At 40.3% G+C, this 12,066-nt stretch overlaps 1 protein-coding gene across 1 annotated transcript in view; it reads right to left on the bottom strand.

Annotated features, from left to right (window-relative positions):
- Positions 1-12,066, bottom strand: part of itgav (integrin, alpha V) — a 125,685-nt gene that overhangs the window by 25,423 nt on the left and 88,196 nt on the right. Inside the window, exons 17-22 of the mRNA XM_078228536.1 lie at positions 11,732-11,886; positions 7,453-7,590; positions 6,489-6,556; positions 6,185-6,332; positions 4,402-4,494; positions 830-909 (exon numbers count right to left, since the gene is read on the bottom strand). Coding sequence (XP_078084662.1) covers positions 830-909; positions 4,402-4,494; positions 6,185-6,332; positions 6,489-6,556; positions 7,453-7,590; positions 11,732-11,886 — 682 coding nt within the window. The remainder of the gene's footprint in view (positions 1-829; positions 910-4,401; positions 4,495-6,184; positions 6,333-6,488; positions 6,557-7,452; positions 7,591-11,731; positions 11,887-12,066) is intronic.

The raw sequence follows: 12,066 nt of genomic DNA, 5'->3' as shown, positions 1-12,066 counted from the left end.
TTTGTAGAAATCTATTGATCTCTGTCTTGAACATACTCAATGACTAAGCCTCCACAGCTCTGCAGTAAAAAATTGGAAAGATTCACCACTATGTTGGTGAAAATATTCCTCCTCATCTCATCAGATGCACACAGTCTGTTCACTTTGAAAATCATCTCCTAGACCTCATTAACAGGCTCTTCAATGAGGCTAACAGGCCATTAATTTGAGGTTAGAGAATTGTTGGCACCACTTTGAAAATAGCAGCTTGTTCTGGAGGCATTGGAAGACTGACACACCATACAATAGCATAATTTTCAAAGCACCTGACCTCACCCCCAAGGGCATTTGAAAATTAAGCCATTAAGGCATTGATGAGAGATCCTGCAGCAGATAAGCTAAGGCATGGACAGGATTAGGTGATATTATGGAGGTGGAAGCAGGCAGCTTTAGCGATGTCAGGGTTGGGATCATAAGCCATCCTGAGATGAGATATAGCACCAAGCTTGCAAATAGCCTGACTCAACCTCAAAAAGCCAGGTGAAGGATGGAGTTGATATGTTAAAACAACCCACTGTGTAAAATGGTTATCTAGTTTACTCCTAGATTTGACTCCTTTTCAATACTTGCAATCAGTTTAATGGTTGTTAAGAAGCATGCAAGGTAATTAAGACACCCTGGGAACAATGTGGAGATAAAATATTGGCATGGTAGTCACTTCATGCTGCATTAATTTATCCTGAGTGATGGAAAGAAACAATTAAAGGCATGGTTCTTATTAACCTGCTCACAAGCTATAACGTCTGACAAATACAATAATAGACAAGATCCAAATTAGACAGAAACCTACCTTCGGATTTGCAGGTCAAAGGTAACTGCTGCCTCAGCTTCTTGCAGCTCACGTACACTGAATCGGAGACCAGCCCAGAGCTAAGGAACAAATATCAATTTTAAATCCTTCAACTCTTCAATAAAGCACATTGACTGCTGGATTCTGCTGCTAGTGTGCCTGTAAAGGGGCTGAAAAGTTGCTCAATGACATGTTTTTCCATGTCCTTGTCTCTTCTCTCTTCCCAAGGGAAAGCCTAACCAGCGTTCTATACAGCTGCATCATCAGACTCCAGCTTTTATACTCTATACCCCATCCTATAAAGGCAAGCATACCATATGCCTTCTTCACCACCTTCTCCACCTGTGTTGCCACCTTCAAGGATTTGTGGATTTGCACACCTAGGTCCCTCTGTGTTTCTATACCCCTGATGACTCTGCCATTTATTGTATAACTCCTCCCTACATTATTTCTTCCAAAATGCATCACTTTGCATTTATCCGGATTAAACTCCATCTGCCACCTCTCCGCCCAATTTTCCAGCCTATCTATATCCTGCTGTATTGCCCGACAATGCTCTTCGCTATCCACAATTCCAGCCATCTTCGTGTCATCCGCAAACTTGCTGATTACACCAGTTACACCTTCTTCCAAATCATTTATATATATCACAAATAGCAGAGGTCCCAGTACAGAGCCCTGCGGAACACCACTGGTCACAGACCTCCAGCCGGAAAAAGACCCTTCGACCACTACCCTCTGTCTCCTATGGCCAAGCCAGTTCTCCACCCATCTAGCCACTTCTCCTTGTATCCCATGAGCCTTAACCTTCTTAACCAACCTGCCATGTGGGACTTTGTCAAATGCCTTACTGAAATCCATATAGACGACATCCACGGCCCTTCCTTCATCAACCGTTTTTGTCACTTCCTCAAAAAACTCCACCAAATTTGTAAGGCACGACCTCCCTCTTACAAAACCATGCTGTCTGTCACTAATGAGATTGTTCCGTTCTAAATGCACATACATCCTGTCTCTAAAAATCCTCAAAATTATTAAGCTATTTAATTTAACAACAACTTATATTTATATAGCACCTTTATCATAATCAAACATCCCAAGATGCTTCACAGGAGCATTGCAAAACAAAATATGGCACCAAGCCACAAAAGGAGATATTAGGCCAGATGAGTCAAAATGTTGGTACAGTAGTTCCTTAAAGCTGCACTAACCTATCATTTTTATTAGTGACAAAAGGAAACAATCTGTAAATCTTTTTAGAAAATCTTGATCAAAGCTGTAGGTTTTAAGAAATATCTTGAGGGAGGAAAGGGTGAGAAACAGAGAGGTGTGGCGATTGTATTCTAGAGCCTGTGGCCTAAGCAATTGAAGGCAAGGCCACCAATAGTGATGCAATTAAAATTGGAAATGTGCAAAAAGCCAGAATTAGAGGAGCACTGTTACCTCAGAGGGTTGTGAGGCTGAAGAAGGTTACAGAAACAGGAAGAGGCAAAGTCATAGAGGGAGTTAGAAATAAGGATGAGAATGTCAAAATCAATACAGTGTTTGACTGGGAGCCAACATAGGCCAGCGAGCAGAGGGATGATGGGTGAATGAGACTTGGTATATTAGACATGGGCAGTAGAGTTTTGGATGACCTCAAGTTTACAGAGGGCAGATCTGCCAGAAGTGCATTGGAATATCCAGTGGTATCTTATCAATACTGTTTGTCACGACCCCAGTCCCGTCACCTGAGCCAACGCAGAGAACTAGAGGTAACAAAGGTGTGAATAAAGGTTTTAGTGGCAGGTGAGCTGAGACAGGGGTGAAGTTGGGTGATGCTGTGTAAGTGGAAATAGGTGATCTTACAGAAGGCATAAATATAAGGTCAGAGGCTCATCCTGGGATCAAAAGTGACACCAAGGTTGGAATTTTACCAGCACGCCCACCCGAGGCGCAGCAACATTTACTAAGATACTAAGGCGGCACGGTAGCACAGTGGTTAGCACTGCTGCTTCACAGCTCCAGGGTCCCTGGTTCGATTCCCGGCTCGGGTCACTGTCTGTGTGGAGTTTGCACATTCTCCTCGTGTCTGCGTGGGTTTCCTCCGGGTGCTCCGGTTTCCTCCCACAGTCCAAAGATGTGCAGGTTAGGTTGATTGGCCAGGTTAAAAAATTGCCCCTTAGAGTCCTGGGATGTGTAGGGATGTGTTAGCGGGTAAAATATGTGGGGGTGGGGCCTGGGTGGGATTGTGGTTGGTGCAGACTCGATGGGCCGAATGGCCTCCTTCTGCACTGTAGGGTTTCTATGATTTCTATTCTATGATTTCTAAGAAGTGGAAAGCAGAAGAACCCCTCCAGTGAAAACTTTTACAGATGCGCCACAGAAAGCAACCTTTCTGGATTGGTATCACAGTTTGGTATGGCTCCTGCTCTGACAAAGCCCACAAAGAAACTACAAAGGGTCGTGAACGAAGCCAGTCCATCACGCAAACCAGCCGCCCATCCATTGACTCTGTCTACATTTCCCGCTGCCTCGGAAAAGCAGCCAGCATAATCAAGGGCCCCATGCACCCTGGACATAATCTCTTCCACCTTATTCTGTTGGGAAAAAGGTACAAAAGTCTGAGATCATGCACTGACTGACTCAAGAACAGCTTCTTTCCTGCTGCCATCAGACTTTTGAATGGACCTACCTTATAGTAATGATCTTTCTCTGCACTCTAGCTATGACTGTAACACTACATTTGCACCCTCTCTTTTCCTTCTCTATGAATGGCATGCATTGTCTGTATAGTGTGCAAGAAACAATGCTTTTCACGGTATACTATTACATGACAATAATAAATCAATTCAGAGGGGGCAGCAGATAGGAACGAAAGAGAAAGGTGTGAGCTCAGGGTTAGGGCAGGGGAGCATTAGAGGAATTTTGGCCAGGGGAAAGTGGAAGAAAGAGATGTGACAAAGACAGATTGAATGGTCTCGGTCTTTGTTACAAGGAAATCTATGACTTCCTCACACCTATGTTTCAAAATGAGGATCAAAAGTACAGGGAGAGGAGTTGATGATGACAATCTGCAGTTGAAAAAGAAGCCGGGAATTATTTTTGCTTTCCAGAACAGTCCTGGAATAGTTTTTGCAGACGAGAGCAGGACCCAATAGGGTTTTAAGCAGTCCACCCAGATCCAATGGTAGATGGCTAAACAAGTTATCCACTATACCTTTTTAATTTCATCCCTTGGATTAAGGGGGCACTACCTAGAGAAATTCCGAGGGAAATGGCCAGGGTGAGATAGAATAATTATTTTGCTGAGAGCACCAAAGATGGAGGTGAGGTGTGGTTGAGCAAATCAGTAGCTGCAGAAATGTGTGGCAAATGGAGAGCCAAAGGTTAGATAGTTGAAATTTTGGAAGTGCAATTATAAACGAATTGGAGGACAGTTTTTTCCCCCCCCTCAACATCATATATCGGAGGGGAAATAAAAGGGAAATGTGGGTGGTGAGTGATACAAGGAACCATATCTGTATTGATACAATGCAACTAGCATTATCACGGGTTATAATTCCTCCAAATATCAAGATTATATTTCTTACATTTGTTCCAGCTTTCATAGGATTTCCAAGGTCACAAACTACAGTCCGGGTTTCATTTTCTGCCATGTAAGCACAGGACAATCTCATGAGACTCTGAAAAATAAAGTATCCACTGCTTTTAGCACCGGTTGTATTTAAATAGCTTACCTCATAACATCTTCCTAAAATCTTAGTTCCTGCGGTATTAGGCATAATTATATAATTGCTTAACAGCTCAGCCAGTCAACCTGTGCCCACATTTACACAGGTGCAACCCAGGAACTTGTTTGTATATGGAAACAAGTATACGTTCTAGAATTTTAATTGTGTTATTTTGAATCTTTTACAAGGTTACACTAATTCTTCAGTTTGCAAGTACAATAGCACAATCGAGTATGTAAATGTTAAGTAATAGTCAAAATTGATTGAATAGCTGTCTTCCTACTTCCGCGTTTAACCAATGGAATATATATCATTCAGCTCCCTGTGATATTTCCATGCCAGACTTTTCGGTTTTTCATTGCAGATGAACTCATTCTTTGAACAATTTCTATATATAGCTCTCTAATACCATTCCCCACCCCCACCCCTGTAACACAGCCAGCAAACAATGCAAAAGACCACAGACATCTCCCGCCGCTGGCCAATGTCGAACTTCCCCCGCTGCCAGAAATCGTACTGTGTGGTGGGCAGGGACGTCCCTAGATTTCAGTCATATTTCCAACACTAACTTCAGTAAAGCCTCTATTTAAGATATCAAGTGCCATTGAAGAAGGTTGAGTTGTACTTACTATACATAGTTTTTTAATTATATATTTCAATTTGATGATGACCTTGATTGTTGAACAGGGTGTAATGCCAAATTCTCTAAACTGAGAGTGGGTTTTTTTGTACTTTTTCTATAATTTGTTTCCAGCACAATTTTCAGGCAGTCTATCATTTTCACAGTGAATTAGTAAAGCAGCACTTTAAAGAATACTTTTGGTTTTATGTTCCTTATTTATCCCTTATGGGTCAATATAAATGATCTAAGTTACCACTTTCAGCTTTCATTATTAGTAAAAATTCTAATCTAATTTCCATGTTTTAAACAACATTGATGCAATCTTCCCAAAATTGTAGTATTGAATCAGGCAAGAAAAGCTGTGTGAAACTTGCTGACTACAGTCACCTTTTTTTTGCCTGATTAAACAGCAGTGCTGGCGAGGATCTCACAGCCAGCTGAAGGGTAGGGCCTAAACATGCTGGCAACGCTGGGAATCTGAAATCAGGGTGTGCTTTATCTCAAAGTTAAATTTAAGGCCTGCTTCCCCATGGACATTGGGACCCCCACCCCCTTTACCACAGCCCTCCTCCCCCGCATGAATTGACTACTTTAGGTCCTCAGTTAACATCTGAGCAGGAAGGCTATCCATGAGCCTTTCTGCCCTAGACTTAGTCAGGTAGACATGAGAAAGTGGTGGGGTCCAGTCCACACTCTCCCATCTGATTAATTGTCTCCACCTGTCTTCAATTATGCCACCAGAGAGAAGGGGTGTTAAATTTCACTCATTAGTGACAAACACATTTCTCATGAGATCATCAACAGTATAGGTTATTTTAAAACCTCAATGTTCTTTAAACATTCTAAAATTACATGTCTGCTACATTTAGTGAAAACATGAGGAATTGTTCTGGAAGCTTATGTTACTATTTATATGCACGATAGTTTTGAGTTTTACTATTACATAAATTTAATATAAGAATCCACCGTTATCTTGGCAAGACACACAACTTTAATACACAAAAGGTTCAAATTGCCTACTTTGTTGTTGCGAACAACCCCAACATAATCTGCGTGTGGTGGTAACACGATGTACAGTCCAGCTTCATAGGCTCCTTCACCTTCATTTTGTGCATTTATATTCAGAGTTAAGGGATTATCATCTCCAATGTACAGCTGCTTTCGATCCCTGAAAAGGAAATGAGCCATTGGTAAGCACCATTTTAAATCGAGAGGATCAAGTACTACACAGCAACCTAAAACAGACCTGTTTGAAAAATCTAATTAAAAAAATATTGTAATAACAGGATTAAAAGAATGGCCTGTTGCAATTATTTGAACATACCCTTGCACAGAGAGTTTAAGATCAGGTTTACAGATGTTGTCATCACCACAATCCAGTAAAATGCGTGCCTGAAAAGGGAAAGAAAACACCAATCAAATAATGATTCATAAATGGAGCAGTAGTTTGGTTAAATCATGCTCGGTCCCCAGAATACAACTTGACTTAATTTGGAACAAATGATTTCATGAGAAAAATTTAGTGTTACTTCCTGTGCTAAATAACATAGTTGAGAAGAATTTTGTAAGGAGCCACATAACAATTTTCCATAGTCAGTAGAGAATGCAAACTTTGTATTGTAGCAATCACCAAAAAACACAAACAGCACTAAGATTAACTGTCAGAAAAATGGTTTTATTTCAAGCTCCTGCACAGACTGTGGTTTAATCAAAACAAAGTCATGTACTGTAAGCAAATGATTTTGCTGTTAGCAAGCTAAATAAATGATTCTCAAAGTTTGTTCAAAAAACTGTATCTTGCATTAAAAATTCCCAAAATGGGTCCATATGTATTATTGTGAAAAGCAAATTAAAAAGTTCCCATTACATAGAGTTCCTATCTTAGGGTATGTATCAGAGAGGAGATCGACTGGGGAGGACATGGAGAAAGAAAAATGAAATAGCAATGAGTTGAAACCTGGCAATTCCCTTCCAAGGCAGGAACGTTTAATTGCAGAACCAGGCTGTTCTCGCGCACCTCCTAAAACAAGTTTGTTTACAGTGATGCATGGGTCAATCAGGTTCCTTACCTGCTTTATTGGCCAGGGAATGGTCCATGGCCTGAGTATTTGGAGGGCTTTGGGAAAAGGCACAGAGAGAAATAAATTGAAAAAAGGGATAAAAGTTAATTTTAGCAATATTTAGCACCTTAAAACCATTGGGTTAAAAAGCACATACAAGAAAAAAAATCATCAAACATGCAGATAACTAGGCAAGTTCATGGAGAGGGAAATGTGTAGGCTACTGACCTGTTTGGTGATATTATTTGGGGCAAATTGATTGAGGATTGGTTGCAGTCCATTCTTTGCCATTGCAGCTTTTAAATCTAGGCTGTACTCCATGTATATATCAATGGGAGCCAATTTGTCTCTGAACTCGCTCTCATCCTATGAATTAAAAGATAAACACTTCACTTTGTAAATGATATGTCCTTCAAACAAATAAATTCCAACCAGCTGATAAATGATAAAAATACCACATACTTCATGGTACATTGAGCCATTTCAAATTTCAGCGACTGAGGACAGGATTTTCCAGCCCTTCCCACTGGCAGGATTTTCCAGTCCCATTAAAAGTGACCTCCTCCTGCATGTTCCCCAGTGGCAGGATGGACGAGCTAGGCAGAGGGGGGTTTTGGTGTGTAAATATCACCATAAAATGAGACATGAACTGTGATTCCATAATTGCATGGGGAGGTCCAGTGTCACCATGACATACAACTGCACATCATCATTTTTTTTCAGAATGCACCAGCAATGATGTTAATGATTACTTGCCAATATCTCTGGATCAGCTATTTCAAGCAAAACTTACACAAATAGGAATCAGGATCAAACCACATTACAGAAGTTTCTGCTAAAGCAGATTAAAGCAGCTGATGGACAACACAGCAGATCAACGTATTTTCAGAAGATGCTGTAGCAAGTAAAGGATCTACCCTAATACCTCTTACAGTACAATAGGCCTTTCATTCTTTAAGTACTTTGGTACTTGAAGCTGTTCATATTCAGTCAATATTCAGCAAAAATATCCTTGCATAAAGTATAAAACAGGAGATGCAGGTTAATCAATATTCAAAAAAGATGAGCTAAATGTTTTTTTATTTTTTATTGAAAAACTTACTTAAATTTCCCTTCTAAGGACCAACTGTCCATTTCCAACTGTATCTATATTTAATTTCAGGGAGTGAGGGTGAGCATGTGGGTCTGAGAGAGTGAGGCCGTGCACGTGGGAGAGAGAGTGAGACGTGCGTGTTTTAAAAAAATTTATTAGTGTCACAAGTAGGCTTACATTAACACTGTAATGAAGTTACTGTGAAAATCCCCTAGTCGCCACTCTCTAGCACCTGTTCGAGTACACAGAGGGAGAAATTAGCATGGCAAATGCACCCAACCAGTACATCTTTCAGACTGCGGGAGGAAACTGCAGCACCTGGAGGAAACCCACGCAGACATGGGGAGAATGTGCAGACTCTGCAGCGACAGTGACCTGAGCCAGGAATCAAACCCAGGTCCCTGATGTTGTGAGGCAGCAGTGGTAACCACTGTGCCACCGTGCTGCCCTTGTGGGAATGAGAGTGAGGGTGTGTGCAGGGGAGAGAGAGAGAGTGACGGTATGCACGCGTGAGTGAAGCCGAGTGTGTTTTTCGATCCAGGAAATGGGCCTGTTTCTTCTGTCGTGAGAAGTGCCACCTGGAATTATGATACAGTTAGCTACTGTTCAAGTGACAGTTGCCATCATTATAGGATGTGGCAAACAGGTGCATCATCAGTTCACCAGGAGAGAGAAGCACATTCTGCAGGTAAATCCTTCACTCTGGCACTGAGGCAAGGGCAAATCAATCCATTCCAAGCCTGCATTCCCTCAGCATGAACAATGTATTCTGCTTTTTGATTAACATCCTTTCTTCCTTTGTGTTTTCACAAGAAGAAGCGAATCAGGCAATGGTCTCTATTATAGATTCTCAGCATCAGGGCTATGATCTCTTTAGGCTTCTCAGCTGAATAAATATTTTCCAAGGATCAAGATTTGGCTCATGCAAAGCCAAATTCTCTAGGAATACGGGGGTTTCTTTAGACCCCAGAAGCTTTGTCAATCACTTCATTTATCCTGTTTGAAGTGTAATCACAATCTCCAAAAAGGCCATGCGTATTATGAAACAAGGATAATTTGTCAGAAATTAGGGTGTGTTACCTTTTTCAATAGATAGTATGGCAGGGAAAATAGTTGTGGGTGCTGGCAAGAATTTCTTCCTTGCTCAATATGTTGGGAATAATCGGGAGCCGTCTGTACTCCTGAGATGATATCCGATTTCAATATGGGAACTGTAGAATTTCACAACATAGAAGGAAGCTACTCGGCCCATCTTTGTAACTGCACAGCTCTCAAAGAACTATCCATGGCATCCTGTTTCCCATACTCTTTTTTTAATATTTCAGATATGAAACATATGATGGATTCTGTTCCTGCGATTGTTTCTGTTGTGAACATTTTATGTCCCAACATCCCTTCAATTCAATGTCAATAGTCATTGTATCATCAGATTTCATTTGGTTGAGAAAATTATTGCTGCAGACAACTTGGTACCTGCTATAAGAATGGATTCAATTTTCAGGAATAAATAAATGTTTCAGAAAGAGAGATTAAGATGTGCTGGTTGATGGAAATAAGTTATAGAGAAGAAAAATAAAGTTATTTAAGTATATAGTCAGAAGATCTCGTGTCTTTTTCATAAATAGGAGAGGAGGTGCTACGTTGAAATCTAAATGTCTTAATGAGGATAAGTAGGGAAAGTAGCCCTATGAAAAATAAATATTTCACAATGTATAAAACAATGGCAAGATTGTATGCATCAGATACTGCTGAAATTCACTAAAGCCACAACTGAATGCCAAAAATGCATTGGAAAAAATACAACTGATCAGGTGGCATTCTCATGGTAAAGCTTTTTGTTTGAGACCAGAAAAGCCACATAGGTCCTTTTAAAGATTTAGCATGATGATTAGGATTGAGGGGTAGGAAATGGCTGAAACGCAAATATATTTTGTATTCATTTTCACTATTGATGATGATACAGCGGTAGGTACAAATGCTTGAGATACTGACTCCTTGAATGTAAATGGCATTAGCTGGTTTGAGGCACTTTAGGTTGCTGGACCTGATAACATTTAGCTTCAAATGTTGCAGAAAACGGAGGTGTACTAATTGAGCCATTAATTTAGTTGACAAATAGTTCTTTGAGAACTGGACTAGTTCAAATGGACTGAAGAAAGAGCTTGATGCATGAATACTTGCACAGATGTGCCAAGCCCCATTCATTAGATAGGAACACAGGAACAAGAGTAGGCCATTCAGCCCTTTCAGTTAAATTATAGCTGATCTGTATCTTAACTCTACTTGCCCAGTTTTGTTCCTTATCCTATAAGTAGTTTTGTACAATTCACATTTTTAATAGGCTTGAATTAAGTAATTAAACTGTTGCATAATGAAATTTTAGCTCTGCTAAACACTAATGGTTCAAAATACCACAGTTTGAAATAAAATGTGTCCCAGCAGTAAAATTTACACTTAAAAAGCAGAGTGCTACTGACATTTGGGGACTCGAAATGATTAACACATAGGAAAATGATGTAATAAAAGATTTAGAAATGATATGACCAACACATTTTCTCAAAGCTACTGTACCTCAAAATTTACCACTGCACCAACGGTCATGTTGGTGGTGGTGGTGGTGGTGGGTGGGGGGGGGGGTCTTTCCTGATATCTTTGCAGACAAATAAAAGCTAATTTGGCACACCTACAAATTAATTCTTTAGCAGATTGCCTACCAACGCAAGAAAACATTCCAGGTGTAATCCACTCCTATATTATTATCTTTGTCCTGTGAGAAGACATAGGCTCCACTCCACGAGATGTGCCATGGCTCAGATCACCAATTTAGCAGAGATGAATGCAGGGCTAGATTCTCTGAACCCACCCTCAATTGGGATTCTCCGGTCCAGCTGCAGTGAATAGAGATGTGACTGAGCGCCAAATTATCCGTTCTTACTGGCAGCGGCAGTGGGGCATGAACGGCCGGAGAATTCCAGCCACAGACTTCATTACATGTTACCCAGTTCTGAAACTACAAGTATTAATTGGCTAACTCTCTTGCTATTTATTTTGACAACCCTCAAAACTGATGCTTAAATATTGGCACTGTTCACAAGGCATATTTGTTCAACTCACACAGTCCTAAAGTTTTATGCCTAAAGGGTAGGTGTAAGGTTGTATCCAATATCCTCTACATTACAGTGGCACAGCCCAAATGTTCTACAAATTGAGCAAATGACAGACTGCAATGATATATCACTTAGGCACTAACTCCATGGTTAGCACAGGCAGGATAATTGAGAGCATCTCAACAGCTGTCTTAGCTGAAGATGACCTGTACTTTGAGGATGCTAACGAGAGCAAAATTTTCCTGTCAGAATAAATAATTACAATTCTGCTCAAATAAGAAAAAAAGTCGATATGGTAAAGACATACTCTCAGAAAGGCTTGCAATTCTTCACAAACTTTCCTTCGGTTATTTTCTACTTTCATTTTCTTCTCATAAGATGAAAGAGAACTGTGAAGAAACATAGCTCTCTTGATGGCACCCTTCTGTTTTAGTTTATCCAGCTGCAACTCCACATTAAAATCTGCAAACATACAAAATTCAACATTAGCTTTAAGTATATAGTACAAAACAAGAACAAGTAAGAATATACAACAAATTAATGGATGATGAGAGAGAATACAACAAAATTTAGATCATGTCTTTGCAATGTCACCTGGGGTTAATTATTCATGTTAAAAACTGGTGTTTAAGAATACAACTG

Source organism: Mustelus asterias, chromosome 14, assembly GCF_964213995.1.
Source record: "Mustelus asterias chromosome 14, sMusAst1.hap1.1, whole genome shotgun sequence".
Lineage (NCBI taxonomy): Eukaryota > Metazoa > Chordata > Chondrichthyes > Carcharhiniformes > Triakidae > Mustelus > Mustelus asterias.
Note: the sequence above shows the minus strand (reverse complement) of the source record. Positions and strands in the feature narration are given on the sequence as shown.